The sequence below is a fragment of the Orycteropus afer genome, unplaced genomic scaffold (assembly GCF_000298275.1).
Source record: "Orycteropus afer afer isolate SDZICR_OR568_19922 unplaced genomic scaffold, OryAfe1.0 scaffold00083, whole genome shotgun sequence".
Taxonomy (NCBI): Eukaryota; Metazoa; Chordata; class Mammalia; order Tubulidentata; family Orycteropodidae; genus Orycteropus; species Orycteropus afer.
In genome coordinates, this window is record NW_006921670.1 from 6276492 (window position 1) to 6296244 (window position 19753).

General features: G+C 55.2%; 1 protein-coding gene across 1 annotated transcript in view; it reads left to right on the forward strand.

Moving 5' to 3' along the window:
* ZC3H7B (zinc finger CCCH-type containing 7B) overlaps nt 1-19753 on the forward strand; it is a 40067-nt gene that overhangs the window by 12164 nt on the left and 8150 nt on the right. Inside the window, exons 5-15 of the mRNA XM_007941777.1 lie at nt 505-561; nt 2376-2418; nt 3024-3214; nt 3386-3710; nt 4485-4543; nt 5290-5389; nt 7031-7192; nt 11579-11784; nt 13431-13531; nt 14573-14754; nt 18827-18912. Coding sequence (XP_007939968.1) covers nt 505-561; nt 2376-2418; nt 3024-3214; nt 3386-3710; nt 4485-4543; nt 5290-5389; nt 7031-7192; nt 11579-11784; nt 13431-13531; nt 14573-14754; nt 18827-18912 — 1512 coding nt within the window. The remainder of the gene's footprint in view (nt 1-504; nt 562-2375; nt 2419-3023; nt 3215-3385; nt 3711-4484; nt 4544-5289; nt 5390-7030; nt 7193-11578; nt 11785-13430; nt 13532-14572; nt 14755-18826; nt 18913-19753) is intronic.

The window sequence follows — 19753 nt, forward strand, 5'->3', positions numbered from 1 at the left end:
CTAACGGTGAACTAACGGGAGGATTGAAATGGGAAGCCGTTTGAGACTCTACCTGGTGCCTGCCTTGCACACAGTTGTTGTTGTTGTTGTTGTTGTTATGTGCTGTCGAGTTGGACCCGACTCATAGCAACCCCTCCTTGGGTTTCCGAGGCAGTATCACTATGAAAGTGCCCCATCTTTCTTCCGAGGAGTGTCTGGTGGGTTGGAACTACCAGCCTTCTGGTTAGCAATCAAGTGCCTTAGGCACTACGCTACCAGAGCTCCCTGGTATACAGCAGGAGTGCTTATACAGAGACACTGCTTGGGTCATGGTTGGAGGAAGAGAGCACCCTGATCACACCCAGCCCCTGCACAGAGGGACGGGCCCTGAGAGCAGGCCAGGCGGCTCCGGCAGCCTGGGGTCCCCTGACTGCCTGTGTCGGGCCCTCTGCTGCCCTCGTTGATGGGACCTGGGCATCCTTCCAGAATCTTCATCTCGTCCCACCTCTCTCTGATTTCTGGCAGGAACTGGAAACCTTTTCTCTGCTCAGTAATGGCACGGTGGCTGGCATGGCTGATCAGGTAGGATGAGGCTGGGACCCTGAGCCCCTTTCCCACCCCCGGTGCTAACCTGTTCACCCACCCCGAGGGCTTTGACTTCACTCTCTGGGGTGTGAACAACCCTGGGAGGTAGGTCCAGGCCATCAGGCTGAGAGCTGAGTTCCACGCTGTCCCGGTCCCATTGCTGTGAACCAGGTGTGTGCCCTGGGAAGAGGGGACTGGAGGCTTGGCCTGGGCTCCGGACCCACAGCACCCCACCTTCCCACGAGGTGCCTCCTGTGACCACAGCAGCAAGCGTCAGATGGGCCATGGCTGCTGCTGGCCGTAGTGGTAGCCTTGTTCACAGGCCCCGGCCAGGACAGTGCCTGAGCAGTCTGGTCCAGTTGGCTTTTTCCTTGCGCGGCCCCTCCTGACTCATCTCACTGACCCGTCTGTGAGTCGGAGCCTCTGGGTCCTGCTTCTGGCTCACTCTGCCTTGAATGTCTCCCCTGCTCCGCCTGCCCTTTCTCTCCTGTCTTTGTTCATCGTCCCCTCCTCACTGAGACCTTCCCTGCACCTCTGCCCAGTGCTCCTCTCCCCTGGGGGCTGCTGCCCAGAGGTGGGAGGGGAATCTCAGGCTTCAGACTGACAGTTAAGAGCCAGTGTGACCGTCTGCTGCTGTGCCCTCGGACACAGGCTTTTCATCTCTGACCTACTTCTGTTCCTGTGAAACGGGGGTGTCTGACCCTCAGCCAGGGTAGAGGAGGGAAGCACTGTGTCACCTGAGAAGGAGGGACCCATGGGGGCACGATGGGTGGGAACGGCTGCTAGCTGCAGTCTCCCCTCTCCACTCTAAGGGCCATATCCTTGTGTAGCCACTCAGGCCTGGCTTGACCTGGGGGTCACAGTAGGCCCAGCACGCTCACCCCACAGAGGCTGCTTGAGTGGACTTCGAGGAGTTCTGGAGAGTGAAGGACAGGCCATAAGAGCCCTGACAGAGCCTGGAGGCTGTCTGCCTCATACATACGGGGAAATTGAGGCACAAAGTGGAGAGGAAACTCGGCCAGTGTCATACAGCAAGGTGGCGGCAAGCCTCCCTTCCTCCAGATGCTCTCCAGCTGTTTCATTTGTTCCCTCAGAACCCCCCCTCCCAGGCTGACCCTGGTGGGACAGGGGGCCTGGCAGCCCTCACCCTGGGCGCCTCCACCTCCTCCCATTCCCAGGGAGCATTTCTTTCTTTCTTTCTTTTTTTTAATTGTGATTTGGGTGAAAATTTACAGAGCAAATTCATTTTCCATACAGCAGTTCATACACGTTTTGTCATATGACATTGACTGCAGTCCCCACAGAAAGCTCTCTTCCCGCTTCTTCCCCATGGTTACCTCTTCCCTGTGTCCTTCCCTCCCATACTCCTGGCCCTCCACCCCACCCTCCAGATGTCTCCCTGTGCAAACACTGTCCTGTTCTGTCTCGATCGATCTCTCCAAGGAGTGTTATCTGCCTAATGTAAATGTTCACCCTATATGCCTGTCTTTTGTTTGGCTGGAAGCCACAGGAGTGGGTTCAATTCTAGGCCTATAGGGCAGCTGGGGGCCACAGTCTCAGGGGTCTCACCGGGTCTTTTGTTATGATTTTTCAGGGGGCATTTCTTGAGTCAAAAGTCAAAATGTCTGTGGAAATCATGGTAGAGAGTGGGAACCGTGGGCAGCAAAGGGGCTACGTGCTGGTTCTGTCGGTGCCCCAGGCGCCCCTCTGCAGGTCGCGAGCAGTGATCGTGGGGAGGAGAGAGCCCAGGGGACCCTGAATGCTGGCAACAGAGCCTTCCCACCTGATCCCCCCTTCCCTCCTCTCCACAGGGAACTTCCAATGGATTGGGGTCCATCGATGATATCGAAACAGGTAGTGTCCCTGGAATAGGGGGACTGGGGGACCTGCGGCACAAGGGAGGCCTCAGCCCCTCACCCCAAGACCCCTGGGAGGTCAGGCACCTCAAAGCCCTATAGCTGCAGACCTGTAGACAGAGGCTTCTTAGGGGCTGTCTGCCCTGGGGACTCCCCGAGACATGAAAGACAATGGGGGACTGAGGAACAGCAGGCCCTTGGAGGGGACACAGGCCGGCCTGTGTCCTCTGCCCGCCCCCAAAGGCCGCCTCTTTCAGCATCTCTCCTCACTGGCTTCCAAGAAAGGGCACGTGTTCTTAGCGTCCTCGGAGAGAGAGTTGCTTACCCCAGAAGGAGGAGGCAATGATTATGGATATTCGAGCCTGAACTAACTAGCCCGTCAGCCTGTTGGGAGAGACTAAGGGGCCCTCTCCTGCTGTGAGACACCATCCTTGACCACTGCTGAGCGTTCACCAAGGGACTGGGCCATCAGGGCAGGCAGGGTTCCTGGCAGGAGCTGGGGGGCAGAGAAGAGGTGTTGGAGGAGGACCCCAGGGCCCTGGAACACCTCCCCCTCCACCAAGCAGGACCCCCTGTGACTGCTGAGCCCACCCCCCTCCACAGACTGCTATGTGGACCCGCGAGGCTCCCCGGCCCCCCTGCCCTCCACCCCCACGATGCCCCTGTTCCCCCACGTTCTGGACCTGCTGGCCCCCCTGGATGGCGGCAGGGTCCTCCCCAGCACCGAGAGCCTGGACGACTTCTCCGACGGGGACGTCTTTGGTCCGGAGCTGGACACCCTCCTGGACTCGCTGGTGAGGGTGCCACTGCCCTTCTGCTCCCCTGTGCCCTCCCCCGGCATGAAGCTGCCAAGAATTGAGGATCATAGAGGCCCTTGTCCCTCCCACCGGACAGGCTGGGCACTGAGGTCCAGAGCTCCCGATTCTGTACTCCCCTGTGACCCCTCCTCTCTGTCCCCCTTCCAGTCTCTGGTCCAGGGAGGCCTGCCTGGTGGCGGCCTGCCCAGTGAGTTGCCCCAGCTGATACCCGTGTTTCCCGGTGGAACCCCGCTGCTGCCGCCCGTGGTGGGCGGCTCCGTCCCTGTCTCCAGCCCGCTGCCCCCTGCCTCTTTTGGCCTCGTCATGGACTCCTCCAAGAAGCTGGCTGCCTCCATGCTGGATGCCCTCGACGCCCCAGGCTCTGCCCTGGACTCCCTGGACCTGCTGCCGTACTCCGAGACACGGCTGGACGTGCTCGACAGCTTCGGGTCCACTCGCAGCTCGTTGGACAAGCCCGACTCCTTCTCCATGGGTGAGGCCTGGGCGGCACCTTCACCCCACCTCCTAAGACGGTTTTCAGAGGACCATCCCATCTGCAGGGTTCTCCTGGGGAGGGTTCTCTGAGGGTTCTCCTTGAGAGGCAGAGGTACCCCTGGTTTACAGATGAGTGTGTTGAGGTTCAGAAAGGGTAAGTGACTCACCTAGGGTCATTCAGCTGATAAGTGTAGAACTGGCATGTCTGCCCTGGCTGCCTTTGTAAGCTGGGGCCGAGACCATGTCTGTGCACTGCTGTGCCACCTCAGCCCAGTACTGGGGGCCGAGCCCAAGAGCCAGCAATCTTGTGCAACATCAGACAGAGCTGAGCTGGGTCATTCAGGATGCCAGAGCTCCTGGCTGGCGAGACTGTGACCCCACGGGGATGATCATGAGCACATGGGGAGGGCACAAGGCCTTGTGTTGCCAGTACCACTTGGGCTGAGTGCCAGGAACCCAAATAGGAAGTGGACCCACATGAGCCTCAAGGAAGTCACTCTCAGACAGTAAGATAGACTCAGGGTGCTCACAGCTGAGAGAGGCCCAAAAAAGGCTTCCCAGCCTCAGGGCCAAGACTTCTGGGAGAAGGTGATGGCTGAGAGGTATCTTGAAGGAAAGACCACTGTTTGCCAGGCAGAGGGAACAGTGGGAGTGGATGGTGGACCCGCAGAGCAGTTGGCCGGAGGGGCGTTGGGGGTGACATTGTGAGACTCGAGGCTGACCTCAGAGGACCTGTAAGCCAGGCAGGTGACCCCGTCTTCTCCGTCCCCAGAGGAGACCACTGCGCAGGACCATTGTCCTCCAAGCAGCACTCAGAAGCCAGCCCCCTCGGTGAGTGACGCGGGTGGGATCTGTGACCAGACCCCTTCTGCCCTCCTGGGTGGGCTCTAGAATGAGGACTGAGCCCTCTGAATGGGATAAAGGGTGGCAAACCCCCACCACAATATGGAGGACCAGACGGGGCATCCTCAGAGTCAATGGGCCAGAGATGACCTCTTCTAACCCTTCCTCACCCTTCTCTGATGGAAGAGGGCGGCAAGGCCCAGAGGAGTTAAGTGACCTCCCGGGACTGGTACTATCCTTGGTTTCCAGACTGACCAGGTTCTGCATTTAAGAGAGCACCTGGCCAGGCGTTAGACAGCCTGTACTCACCTCAGCAAGACACTGGCTGCATGGCCCTGTGGATGTCACCCAGTCTCTCTGAGTCTTGCCTTCCTATTCATCTCCTGATGGCTTGGGTCAAAGGTGTTGGGGGTTGAAGCTGGGGGGTCGTGCATAGAGCCCCTCTTGTTTCTCTGCTTTCATCCAAGGAAAGGTTTGGGACCTAGATCACTGTCACCCACCTACCTCCATTAGCCTCCCCACTTGCTTCCCAAAACGGGGCCAGTCCTGATGTCCTGGGTTTTGGGCCATGTCACAAGAAGCTTTGGGCTGGGAGGAAGCGGAGGGTCCCAGCTACAGTTCTGTTGTTGGATGGGTTGAGGAGGGTCATAGCATGCCCCCTGGTGCCCCAGGCTGGCCCTGGTGGCCCCAGCCACCCTCCACTATCCAAGATGGCCGCCCTTCTCCTGTCACAGCCAGAGCCCTCCATGCCCAACACTGCCTTGCTCATCAAGAACCCCTTGGCTGCCACTCACGAGTTCAAGCAGGCCTGCCAGCTCTGCTACCCCAAGACAGGTAAGGCTGCACCTCTGACAACGCACCCTCTGCCCCAGAGATGCCAAGAGTCGCTGGCGTTTAGAAGCCCAGAATTTAGAGAGCTTGCCAGAGGGTAGTCAGCAAAATAGAAACCAGTCCGGGTATTTGGAGCTGAAGCGATGCTGAAGGGAGTCGGGCACTTCCAAAACTGTCGGAAAGACCAGAGGAGCAGAAGCCAGGTTCCGCTGGCCCTTGAGGCCACCTCTCCACCAGCCAAGGACCGGAAGTCAGCCTGTGCTGCTCTCACGCCGACGTCAGAAAGCTGCAGGAAACTGCTGGCTGTGTCAAGGTGGCCTCGAGGCCCTTGGGCTGGCAGCTGGCCGTGGAGTGCAGAGTCCATATGGCTGCTGCAGCCGGAGAAGCAGCCTGCACCGCTCCTCTGTGGCATCCCCCTCTCACACGAGGGCATCTCATTGGGTGGGCTTAAGCCTTACCCAGAACCTAGGCAGCAGAGGAGTCTGGGAAATGGAGTTCTTGTTTCCCAGGTCCTACAAGTCAGGACAATAGGAAGCCGTTCAGAATGGAGACCCAGAGCTGATAATCATATTCAAGATGCCTAAATTCTCAGAATTCCAGAGTCTTAGACTCATGGCAAGGGGCTCTGGTGGTGTAGTGGTTAAGGCATTTGGCTACTAACCGAAGGTCAGTGGTTCGAACCCACCAGCCACTCTGTGGAAGAAGATGAGGTAATATGCTTCCATAAAGATTTACAGCTTTGGAAACTCTATAGGGGTCACTATGAATCCAAATTGACTCTGGCAGTGAGTTTGGTTTGAGTTTGAGACTCATGGCATTCCATTTGCCAGAATCCCATGGTCCTAAAATTTTAGGATGATGTTCTCCAGGGATCCCAGTTAATCTAATTCCCAGGTAATTCTTAACTGCTGTATTAAAAATCTGAGCAGTCTGGAATTCCTAATTTCAGAAGTGTTGGCATTGACAGGAACTTAGGGGGCATCTTGTTGCTATTGTCCAGCCACTACAGGTCCATCCTCTGTATGGCCCCCAGACCTGCTGGGGTGGGGGACAGTCCATTCTCTTGTGGGAAGGCTCTGCCCATAAGGAAATTCTTTCTTGTGGGGAGCTCAAGCTGCCTCCCCAATCCAGGTATCCCCACTTCCTCCACCTGGGAGCTCAACGAAGGCCTTGCTGGCAACACTTGGCTGGTTCCTCTTGGTCTCTGAGGGTTACAAGGTCCTCCCCTACCCCTGCCCACTGGTCAAAAGGTTTGAGAGGACCAGGGAAGGGAAAGGAGTGGAAGAGGAAGCATGAATCCGGACATGGCATTCCAGGGCAGAAAAGGGAAGGGCCTACCTGCGGGGCTGCTCTCAGCCAGTCGGTGTCTTCAGAACCACTCAAACAGTCAGGTTCACTCTAGAGTCAGGGTGGTGTTAGAAAGGGTGCCATGAAGGGCTTCCTTGGAGGGGCCCTCCCCTCAACACATAGCCTCCCAGGTGCATAAAGCAGGGGAGGGTGTGGCGGGGCCAGTGGGAGCCCCAGGTGAGGGGAGCTGGGTTTTCTGGCTGGTAAAAGGGCTGAGTCCCACTTACGGCTTGGGCCCACCAGCTAGGATCCTTCAGTTCTGTTTCCAGAATATGTCCCCATCTACCGCTGCCACAGGCCCCAGGGCAGGTGACTACACCCACCGTGAGGGCCTGGAACACAAGTGTAAGCGGGACATCCTGCTCGGCCGGCTCCGGAGTGCCGAGGACCAGACTTGGAAACGCATCCGGCCCCGGCCCACCAAGACCAGCTTCGTGGGCTCCTACTACCTGTGCAAAGGTGAGTGGGTGGTGGCAGGGGGTGGGGCTGTCAGCCCTGCTGCTCCCCCCACAGCCTCTGCGGGAGACAGAGCAGGCGGTCCTCAGCCCACCTGGGGCTCCGGGAGTCCCCGAGGAACCTGAGGCCACATCTGAAGGAGCACCTCTTGTCCCTCTGACTGGCCTCCTCAGGGAGGCGAGGGGCGTTTGGCCACCACACCGCAGGCTGCACTCTCGATCGTGAGGGTCAGATAGTGATGGAGAGAGCTCAGCGTGCCACTCAGTGTCCCCTCTGTTGGGAGGACATGAGAAGGAGCCATGTGAAGCAGGACTGGCATCTAGTAAGGGCTTGATGGGCATTAGAAACCATTTCCTGCAGCAAGTCGATTCCGAGTCATGGCGACCCCTCCTTGGGTTTCCAAGGCGGTATCTCTACGGAAGTAGATTGCCCAACCTTCCTTCCAAGGAGTGGCTGGTAGATTTGAATCACTAGCCTTCTGGTTAGCAGTCAAATGCCTAAGCACTATGCCACCAGAGCTCCCATCAGCCTTTGGTGATGGTTAGGTTGTCATTGTCCTCGCTCCTGGCTCATGTCAGTGGGTCAACATTAGTTAGACCCTTGTGTGTACCTTAAGCTCTTTCCTCTGTTCCCCAACGAAGCATCTTGGGCCAGCCTGTATGGCAGAACAAGAGTAGTCATGATTCTGTTAAGCTCTGCATAGTGTACCCCAAAACAACTCTGCCAGCATACCCCAGCTCCCCCCAGACCTGCCCTGGCCATGGCAGTAGGCCCACCCTGGGCTTCTTGGACCCACTCACTGTTCACCCTGCAACCAGGCCGGTCTTATTAAATAAAACACCCTGGGCTTGAAGTCCTCCAAGACCACTCCCCATGGCCAATGAGATGAAGCGCAGACTCTACGATGAGGCTGCTAAGGCCCCCGGCCCCTCCCACCTGTCTGCCCTAAGCCTTTCCCCAGTGCTGCCCCTCTCCTGGCTCCCTCGCACACACTGTGCCCTTTAACTTCTCATGCTCACCCTCTGCTCCTCCTCCATGTGTCCCCTTGGGTCTTGGGACGCTCTTCTCTGCAGTGTCTCCCCCAATCGCACTTGCACCCCAGCCCTGGGTTTGGAGCCCCAGTGACAGTCTGACAGTTAGCCTGTGGACCCAACTGCTTCTCCTTATGTTTGTCTGTCTTTTTTTTCCCAGTTGTGCTTTAGGTGAAAGTTCACAGACCACATTAGTTCCCATTCAACAGTTTGCACATTGAGTGTCCACGACTTTGGTTGCATTCCCCACAGTGTGTCAGCACGCTTCCCATTTCTGCCCTGGGGTCCCCGTTGCCTTTCCTCTGGATTTTTCTGCCCCTCCCTGCCTTCTCATCTTTACTTTGGGCAAACGTCGTCCTTTGATCTCGTCTAATTGATTGTTCTAAGGACACGTTCCTCTTGGTGTTATTGTTTATTTTATGAGCCTGTCTGTTGTCTGGCTGGAAAGTGGTCTCCAGGCATGGCTGCAGTTCCACATTCCTTGTGTTTCCAGAGCCCAGCAGAGAGGCGAGACAGGCCTCCTCAGAGGCCAGGAGGAGGGAGGGAGGGAAAGAAAAAGCCCCCATGACCGGGAAACAGCAGGGCTTCGGATCCCAGGCCTGCTTCCCTTGCTCCAGACTCCCAGGCACCCTGGCACCCCGGCAGTTTATTTATTTTTTTTATCTCATTTAAACCCTCAGTTTATGGAAAAGGCAACTGAGGCTCAGAGAATAACTTACCCAGAGTCACCCAGCTGGATCCCAGCCCAATTCTGTGATGCCAAAGCCCGTGTCTTAACCCCACACTGTTACTTTCCTGGTGAAGAGTAATGAAAAAAACACTCATTTATTCATTTTTAAATAATGTTTTATTGTCTTTTTGGTGACACCTTCCACAGCAGGTTAGGTTCCAATTTAACAAGTTAACCATCACTGTGCACACTGCTCAGACACCATTAGGTTTCTCACAATGGGTTCCCCTTCTCATTCATTCCCTTCCAGCCGTCTGGTCTCCCTGTCCCTGTCCCCTTTCATCATTGCTCTAAAGCAATTGTGGACCATTTGGTATCAGACAGATAATTTTTTTGTGTGTGTGATTTGGGTGAAAGTTTATAGAGCAACTTCCTTTTCTATATGGCAGTTCACATACACTTTATTTCATGAGATTGACTGCATTCTCCCACAATGTAACAGCTCCCTTCCCACTTTCTCCTCATAGTTACCTCTTCTCTGTGTCCTTCCCTTCCATGCACTCCTGCCCCCTGAGCTATCACCCTGTGCATAAACAGCCCTTCTATTCTCCCATGATTGATCTCTCCAAGTAGTGTATCTACCTGATGTAAATGTTCAGCCTGTATCCTGGTCTTTTATTTGTCTAGAAGTCACAGGAGTGATTTTGTTCTGGTTCCCTAGTGCCTCTCTGAGAGGAATATACCACCAATGGGATGGCCTTAACAAACAGGAGTTTATTCTTACAATTTTGGAGGCTTTAAGTCTGAGTTCAAAGTGCCAGGCTCTAGGAGCTGGGTGAAAGCCCCTCAACCTTGGGGTCCAGCTCTGTCTCCTGCTCCCAGCCCACTGGAGTTAGAGGCTTTTCTTCACTCAGCTGCTGGTTGCTGATGTTGAGAACCCCCAAGGTTGACAAGTTAAAAGGAACAGTCCTGATGTTACCAAACCACACGGCAGGCCATTAACTCAAGTCCATTGAAAGCCCCAAGGTTGGCAGAGCATGGCAGGCTGCTGAACAACGACACGGCTACATGCAGAGTTCAGGCCTGCCATAAGCTAGAGACCATTCCCAAACTGTTTCTTATATTCGGGAAGCAGACCACATACCCAAAGCAGCTACTCAGCTGCTCCACCATAGAGTTAATTACCAGTCTCACCATGGGGAATACTACATTCAGCTGGCCAGCCACTCAACCAGGCCCAGCCAAGTTGACACACAAATTTAACTTCCACAGAGTCCAATTCCAGACTGAAGGGCAGCTAGAGGCCATGTTGTTGTTGTTGTTGTTATGTGCCGTCGAGTCGGCCCCGACTCATAGCGACCCCTCCTTGGGTTTCCGAGGCAGTATCACTACGGAAGTAGGATTGCCCAACCTTCCTTCCGAGGAGTGGCTGGTGGGTTTGAACCGCCAGCCTTCTGGTTAGCAGTCAAGTGCTTTAGCCACTATGCTACCAGAGGTCCTAGTCTCAGGGATTTCATCAGGCTCCATCAGACCAGCAAGACTGGTCTTTTATATAATTTTGAGTTTTGTTCTACATTGTTCTCCCACTCTATCCAAGATCTGCTACATAGATCCTCCTCCGAGTGGTTGACAGTGGTAGCCAGGCACCATCTAGTTCTTCTGGTCTCATGGTCATATAGGCTGAGGATCACATAATCTACTGGTCCCTTGGACTAATTGTTTCCATGCGTCTTTGTTTTTCTTCACTCCTCTTTGCTCTGAATGAGGAGAGACCCATCGTTGCATTTAGATGGTCACTTGCAAGCTTTTAAGATCCCAGTTGCTACTCACTAAAGTAGGAGGTGGAACAGTGTTTTGGTGTAGTATGTTATGCCATGGAGCTGGATGTCTCCTGCAACCATGGTCCCAAGCCCACAGGTCCAACTACTCCCTCCAGATAGCTGACTGTGGCCAAGAAGTCACCACAATCATGAGTAATATTCTTAACGAGCCACTCTATTATTTAGCTAAAAGGTGCTTTCAGGGGGTAGTTTCCATTCCAGGTTTATGGAGCATCTCAGGGCAGTGTTCTCAGGGAGTCTTCCAGTCTCAGCTAGTCTAGTGCATCAGGACTTTTCAAGAATCTGAGTTCTCTTCCACATTTTTCTTCTGTTATGTCAGGATCCATTTATTGTGGCCCCATCATTAGTGGGAGCCGGGCACCATCTAGTTCTGATTTCAGGGTAGATGAGACCATGGTTTGTATAGGCTATTCATCTGTCATCTGGTTTCTTTCTAAGTCATCCTTCCCTTCTTTCTCCTTTGCTCCAGAGGAGATGAGTTCGATAGTTGTCTCTTAGAGGCACTCCTAGTTCCGTACAGGCATGTGCATCTGTAAAGCCCTTTTCATACCTTCCATCTTAGTTGACCCTGTGGGGTAAGGACAGCACAAGTGAGAGTCACCTTTTCAGGTGAAGCTTCAGGCTCCCCTACCAAACGCCACCCCAGTAGAGAGCAGAGAAGGACACCTAGCCTTTAGGAAGGGCTGTGCTCCTCCAGACTCCTTGTATGAGACAGGCTGGCCACCCCAACCTGGGACAGCGAGGACCTGCGACCCGCCCAGGGCCACCGCACACAGTAGTGGCCATGGTGGCTCTGCGGGCTGCCGTCCCCGCCTGGCGGAACGTGTGTCCTGTTGCCTCTTTGCAGACATGATTAACAAGCAGGACTGTAAGTACGGGGATAACTGCACCTTCGCCTACCATCAGGAGGAGATCGACGTGTGGACCGAGGAGCGGAAGGGCACCCTCAACCGGGACCTGCTCTTCGACCCGCTGGGGGGCGTCCGGCGCGGCAGCCTCACCATCGCCAAGCTCCTCAAGGAGCACCAGGGCATCTTCACCTTCCTCTGCGAGGTACCCGCCCCGCCCCGCCCCTGCTCAGTCCACCGTGCCGCAGGCCTGGGGGATGCTCCCTGGCACACTCGATCATGGAATGTCAGGCCTGGAGTATGGAGAGGCAGGACTCGAATCAGCAGGTTCCCGGACTGTCAGAAGCATTAGGGCTGCAGATCCTGTCACGCTAGAGCCCCGATCCTAGCCATCCCCCTCATTTTGTGGAGGAGGAAGTTAAGGCCAGAGACAGGAAGTTAAGGCCAGAGAGAATAGCCTCACGCCTGTTCTTCCTGATGGCCGGTTCCCTCCAGGCTCTGAGCCAGGTCCTTCAGGTCCTCATCCAGTCCTCCCAGCAGCCCCGCCTGGCAGATACGATTGTCCCCATTTCACGGACCCTGAAGCTGAGGCTTGGGGAGCTAGAATGGTTGCCCTGAGGCTGCATGGCTGGCTTAGGGCAGACCTGAGGCTCACACCGAGGCAGTTGGTGCCTGGAGCCCATGTCCATCCCCCAGCACCAGCTGCTACTGAGGGTCCTCACAGCCTGTGAAGCAGGCCTGCTGGGGCCTTGCGCAGGGCTGCCCGCAAATCCCCGTTGTGGGCACAGTGTGGTGGGTGCTGCCCCATTTCTCACCCCTCCCCCCAACACTCTCCCTGTGTTTCTGCATCTCTGACTCCTGGAGGCTCCAGTCTCCCAACCTCCACTGAGCTGTTAGTTCTCTCCCTAGAGTTGTCACAGAGACCTCACTCGGGCTCAGGGGCGAGCTTGGCCCCCAGTTTCCCTAGCTAGGTGTGGCATGTTGAGGGAGGAGCGTGTCTGATCTGGGTCCAGGCAGGGCCAGTGTGGACTCCTAGTGAGTGGGGTGTGGCCCAGCCTGGCACACCTCCGTCTTCTGTTAGGGATCCGTGGGCTGGAGTCACAGTGGGCAGTTTCAAAGCCGCTGCCCTTCTGGCATCCCCTGTACCTTTCACAGCGAGCCTGTGGGCCACAGCCTGTGTGCTTGTCCCCACTGAGGCTGACAAGGGTAACCCCCTGCCCCAGGCATTTGGAGTGGGGCAGTCAGAGAGGAGGGAGAGAATAGGAGCCCAGGCCCATGTCATCTGTAAGCACAGCCAGAGATGGGGTCACAGACCCTGGGATCCACTTCCTCACTCTCTCAACCCAGGGCAGGGTATGAGGGTCCCTTTGCCCTCTCCCAAAGTATCCGTGCAGGATCCGGGCACACCCCCTCCCCAGGTGGCCTTGTGAGGTCCCCCACCCTCTCCCCAAGTGTCTATGAAGGATCCTGGCCCACCCTCTTCCCAGGTGGCCATGCAGGGACCTGAGTGGTCATGTGGGGTCTCCCACCCTCTCCCCAGGTGACTGTGTGTGGTCCTGGCCCACCTTTAACCTGGGTGGCCATGGGGGTATCCCCATCCTCTCCCAGGGTGGTCATGTGGAGTTCTGGCCTGCCCCCAACTTTGGAGGCCACACAGGATCCCCCACTTTCTCCCTGAGACCATGTGGGGTCCTGGCCTGCCCCTAACCTGGGTGGCCATGTAGGTTCCCCCCCCAACCTGGGTGGCTATGTGGGTTCCCCCACCCACTTCCTGGGTGACCATGCGGGGTCCCGGCCTGCCCCCAACTTGGGAGGCCACGCAGGGTCCCAGCCCACTGCCTCCCTGGGCAGATCTGCTTTGACAGTAAACCCCGGATCATCAGCAAAGGCACCAAGGACTCTCCATCCGTCTGCTCGAACCTGGCCGCCAAGCACAGCTTCTACAACAACAAGTAAGCGGCCGCGGCCCGGCCTCTGGGCCTGGGGGCAGGGGCAAGGCAGGAGGGGAGCCCCACAGCAGCCCCCATGACTAGGCACCAGCTGAGGCCCATGGGTGCCCCTGGCTGTCCAGGGCCAGGGCCAGATTTGGGTGTGCTCTTTGCCGTCCCGGGAAGGCCGGAAGCACGCTTGAGCACCTCCCCCACTCCAGGGGTCCTCCTAGGCGTTCACATCTCAGTGACTCTGTGGGGCGTGGGAGTGTCCATTTTACAGATGAGAAAACTGAGACCTCGGAATAGCGTACTCAGCAGGCAGGGGGTGGGACCAGGCCTGTCTCGTGTCCTCCCCTGAGCAGCACCCATGGGAGATGGTGCAAGGGGGCTGGATGCATCGCCATCCCCCTTTGCACCCGCTTCCTCCCTGTGGCTCTGCCCCAGTGTGAGTGCTACAGCCCAGCCCCTGGCATCAGACAGACCCAAGTTCAAATCCCAGCCCGGCCGGTGCCTGCCATATGTCCTGTGAGCGCTCTGACCCATAGTTTCCTCATCTGCAGAGGAAATGATGATCCTGATTTCCTGGGGTCAGAGGGAGGGTCATTCAGCTTCCTGACTCAGTGAGGGTGCTCAAGGACCATTCCTTTGGGTGCAGGCCATCTCCAGGCACCAAGGTGGGGCCCTGAGGAAAATACTCCCCCACCTGCGGGCCTCCCCCAGCCTCCCAGCAGGGCACCTGCTGCCCTCCCTCCAGCCCCCCAGCAGGGGCACCTGCTATTGGCAGCTCTGTTGCTGAGCTAGCCCCAGATCTTCGCCTGAGGGAGGGACCACAGCTAGGAAAGCCCCGAGGTAGGACTCAAACCAGGACTACTGGAGTGTAGACTTTATCTCTTAGCTCCTGAGCTGACCGTGTTCTAGAAACAGCCCACAGGGCAGGAGGCCCCAAGGAGGAGGTCTCTCCTTAGGCTGGCCTTGCAGCGGGAAGAGTGGTCCTCAGGGATGCTTGACGGGGGGTTGCGGGGACTGCCGAGTGCATCAGGCCCCGCCCCACCTCCCCACCAGGTGCCTGGTGCACATCGTCCGCTCCACCTCCCTCAAGTACTCCAAGATCCGCCAGTTCCAGGAGCACTTCCAGTTTGACGTGTGCCGCCATGAGGTGCGCTACGGCTGCCTGCGGGAGGACAGCTGCCACTTCGCCCACAGCTTCATTGAGCTCAAGGTGTGGCTGCTGCAGCAGTACTCAGGTGAGCCTCACGCGGCCAAGGGGAGGCTGGGGTAGGAGCGGCAGGTGCCCGGGGTGCTGCAGAAGCATCCAGAGGAGGTGGAGGCTAGACACTCTCTGGAGCAAGTGTGCGTCCTGCACACCACGTAGGAGACAGGTTCTGCCCTCAGGAGGCTGCCAGTCTCCCTGAGTTTATCCTTGTCCGGGTACTGCTAGGGGGTCAGCACTTTGGAGCCAGGCGGACCTGGGCTCCCATTCCTGGCCCTGTATTTACTACCTGAGTGGTCGTCGGTAAGTCCCTTGCCCTCTCTGTGCCTCCGTTTGCTCATCTGTGAAATGGGGATCAAAACATTTGTCTCCTGGAGTTGTTGAGGAGATGAAAAGATAGCTGCTCATTTACCCGCTTGCTCATTCATTCCCTCACTCATCATTCCTTCATCCACCGAGGATTTGTTGAGCACCTGCTCTGGGCCAGGGATTCAGCAGTGAACACATGGCAGCCCTTAATCTCAGAGAACTTACGTTCGTAAGTAGAGGTGATGGAGATAGTGAACAAAGAGCCATAATCCTGTATTCCAGCTTCTCTGGGATGCCTGTCCCCCCTCCTGCACACACACAGAGTACATGTCTTAGTTTACTTAGCAGCAGTGTTTTGTGGGAAGAAATGATGAAGTAAAGGAGCTCAAAGGGCAGCTTGAGAGGACAAAGTAAAGTATTACAATGAAATGTGCAAAGATCTTGAGTTGGAAAGCCAAAAGGGAAGAACACACTCATCATTTCTCAAGCTAAAAGAGCTGAAGAAAAAATTCAAGCCTTGAGTTGCCATGTTGAAGGATTTTATGAGGAAAATATTGAATGGTGCAGGAAACATCCAAAGAAGATGGAAGGAATACACAGAGTCACTGTACCAAAAAGAACTGGTCGATGTTTAGTCATTTCATGAGGTGGTATATGATTAAGAACCAGTGGTATTAATGGAAGAAGTCCAAGCTGCACTGAAGGCATTAGCCAAAAACAAGAGTCTAGGAACTGACAGAATACCAGTGAGATGTTTCAACAAATGGATGCAATGCTGGAAACACTTGCTCATCTATGCCAGGAAATTTGGAAGATAGCTAACTGGCCAAGTGACTGAAAGAGGTCCAAATTTGTGCCCATTCCAAAGAAAGATGATCCAACAAAATGTGGAAGTTATAGAACAATGTTATTAATATCACATATAAGTAAAATTTTACTGAAGATGGTTGGTTCTATAAAAACTGGTTGCAGCAGTACATAGACGGGAACTGCCAGAAATTCAAGCGACATTCAGAAAAGGACATGCAATGAAGGATATCATTGCTGATGTCAGATGCGTCTTGGATAATAGTATAGGATACCAGAAAGATGTTTACCTGTGTTTTATTGACAATGAAAAGGCATTTGACTGTGGGTCATAATAAGTCATGGATAACATTGGGAAGAATGAGAATTCCAGAACACTTCATTGTGCTTATGTGGCATCTGTACATAGACCAGGAGGCTGTCATTCAAACAGAACAAGGGGACACTACATGGTTCAAAATCAGGAAAGGTGTGTGTCAGGGTTGTATCCTTTCACCATACTATTCAATCTGTATGCTGAGCAAATAGTCCGAGAAGCTGGACTATATGAAGAAGACCATGGCATCATGGTTGGAGGAAGACTCATTAACAGCCTGCGAGGAGCAGATGACACGACCTTCACTCCTTGCTTGCTGACAGTGAAGAGGACTTGATGCACTTACTGATGAAGATCTAAGACTATAGCTATATATATATATATAGTATGGATTGCGACTCAACATAAAGAAAATGAAAATCCTCACAACTGGACCAATAAGTATCACGATAAATGAAGAAAAGATTGAAGTTGTCAAGGATTTCATTTTACTTGGATCAATAATCAATGCCCATAGAAGCAGCAGTCAAGAAATCAAATAACACATTGCGTTGGGCAAATCTGCTGCAAAAGATCTCTTGAAATTGTTAAAAAGCGAAGATGTCCGTTTGAGGCCTAAGCTGTGCCTCACCCAAGCCATGATGTTTTCCATCACCTCGTATGCATGTGAGAGCTGGGCAATGAGTAAGGAAGACCAAAGAAGAACGGATCCTCTGAGTTATGGTGTTGGTGAAGAATGTGGAATATACCATGGACCTCCAGAGGGATAAACGAATCTGTCTTGGAACAAGTACAGCCAAGATGCTCCTTGCAAGCAAGAATGGGGAAACTTCATCTCACATGCTTTGGACATGTTATGAGGTGGGACGGGTCCCTGGAGAAGGACATCATGCTTGGTCAAGTACAAGGTCAGCAGAAGAAGAGGAAGACCCTCAACAAGACGGCTTGCCACGGCGACTGTGGCAGCGGGCTTGCCATGGCGACTGCGGCAGCGGGCTGAAACATAGCAACAGTTGTGAGGGTGGAGCGGGACCAGCCAGTGCTTCATGTTTCTATTGTACATAGAGTCAGTATGAGGCAGAACTGACGCGACAGCATCTAACAACAAAATAGTGGTGCACAGAACACCATGCTGTCGTTTCAGACGTGCATCAGTGCTGTGAGGACAGGCGGTGGCACAGAGACAGACTCAGGGTGGGGCGTATTCCGGGTGAACCGATCAGGGTGACATGCGAGCAGGGCGGAACATTCAGAGCAGAGAGAACAGCAAGGCTGGAGGCCCTGGGGCGGGAGCAAGTTTGGTGCAGAAAGGCTGCCCATGGGGTGCAGCAGCTGAGTGAACTGGGGCTGGAGGAGGATGGGAGAGGAGGCCTCAGCAGGGCCCAGGGTGCGGGCAAGTCTCTGGGCTGTAAGCGTTTGGGATTGTTCTGAATGCTGTGTGCTTTGTCTGGAGGGTTTGAAGTGGGTGGAGTCGTATGATCTGATTCATGTTTTTCAAAGTCCCTCTGGCTGCAGGGTGGAGACAGATGAGAGGGCCAGGGCAGAGGAGGGAGATCGTGGGGAGCCCACTGCAGAGAGGGGCTGGTGGCTCCAGCCAGGCCTGGGAGACATGGACAGATTCTGGGTGTGTTTTGATGATGGAGCCAGGGGTTTGTTAATGGGCCAGACAGGAGCTCGCAAACAGGGAAAACATCAAGGTGGACTCTGAGTTTCTGTCCCGGGGCCTGGAAGAATGGGGCTGCCGTGTTGTCAGCAGAAGAGGACTAGGGCAGCAGCAGATTTGGAGGGGACTCTCAAGACCCCGCTTGGGACATGGGAGTGTGAGAGGCCTGCTGGACTTCAAGGGGACACGTTGAGCAGGCAGCCCGATGACAGGGTCTGGAAGTTCTTGGAGAGGCTGGACTGTGGTAGACATTTGGAATCGTCACCAGGCAAATGGAGCCCAGTGCTGGCCCAGCAGGCACACAGTGAGGAGTGACTGCTGTGGGGCAGACCCCACAGGACAAAGCGGGAAGCAGCCAGTGGTGGGCTAGAGAGAGGGCTGGGAGGAGGAGGGCAGGTGCCGTGAAGGGCGCCAGGCTGGGCCTCGAGGGCTGCAAGGTTGGCAGGGAAGGCTTGGGAGGATCTGGGCTTCCGGGTTGGGGTGTGTGCCCTCTGCTGGCTGGCAGGGACTCACCACAGCCCCTCCGTGAGCGTCCCCTCCAAACCTGCCCACTGTGAGCTGTTGAGCTGGGTGGCTAGGCAGACACAGAGTTCAAAGAACCAATAGGCTGGAGGCAGCCCCGCAAGGGTGAGGCTGAGGCCCCACTGAGGGGTCACGGAAGCGTGCTGAGGTGCCAGCCCCAGAGACTGGGACACCAGCGTCAGGGGTGGGGGACGTCACCGTGCCATGGTTCAGAGCCACGTCTCACTGCATTTGCCCCCTCTCTTACCTTGTCTTCTCTCAGTCTCCAGGTGGGCTCGGGGAGGCCTTCCTGTTCCCGCTTTGCAGATGAGCAAACAGAGCCTGAGAGCATCAGTGGTTCCCTGGGCCCCATGTCCTGCTGAGGCAGGGCCTCCCTCGGGTGTGGGACTCCTCCCCCTGGGCCCTGTGGGGTTCTGGCCCCTCCGAGATCTGCTGCTTCTCACCTTGCCGAGCTCCTCAGGGATACCTGGTCCCCTCCACCCTTCCCAGGCATGACCCATGAAGACATTGTCCAGGAATCCAAGAAATACTGGCAGCAGATGGAGACGCACGCGGGGAAGGCCAACAGCAGCTTGGTAAGGCCCTGGGGCTGGCCGTGGGGTGGGATCCAGCACAGGGACCCCCAGCCCAGCCAGACTTCTCACCCTGGTGGGAAAACCTCCCAGGCCTTTACCGGCTGCTGAGGAGTTGACTCCAAGTCACAGCAACCCCAAGGCACGTCAGAGCAGGACTGCATCCTGTGAGCTGGTTTGTTTTTTTAATTACACTTTTCATGTCATGCCACCATTATTATTGTCCTTTTCTCAAATATCCCACCACCTATTATCATAAACTCAGTGCCCCCCAAACAAAAGCTTCCCCATCCCCCTGCCTCCTACCCCTGCTGAGCACTATAATCTTTGGTTTACATATAATGTAACCATTGCCGTGGAGTCAGTTCCGACTCGTAGCGACCCCTCCTTGGGTTTCTGAGGCGGTATCACTATGGAAGTAGATTGCCCAACCTTCCTTCTGAGGATTGGCTGGTGGTTAGCAGTCAGATGCCTCAGGCTCTATGCCACCAGCACTCGTATAGCCATAGGTTTTCAAAGGCTGGTTTTTTGGAAGCAAATTGCCAGGACTTTCTTATGAGGCATCTGAACCTGGGTGGACTCAAGCCACACCCAGTGGGTTCGAGCTGCCAGCCCTTCCGTTAGCCGGAGGCCTTAACTGTTTGCCGACCTCCCCCAGGGGCTTCCCTATTCCTTTCCTCCAAAGTAACTTCAGTCTTGCCCAAAAGTTGTAGGAATTACAAAGAATTCCTGGACACCTTTCACCACATTTCAGATTTGCTTTGTTCTTATGTGTGTGTGTGTGTGTACATACACATATATTCATTTACATACATCAATACACACACTTCCTTTTCTGAACTAT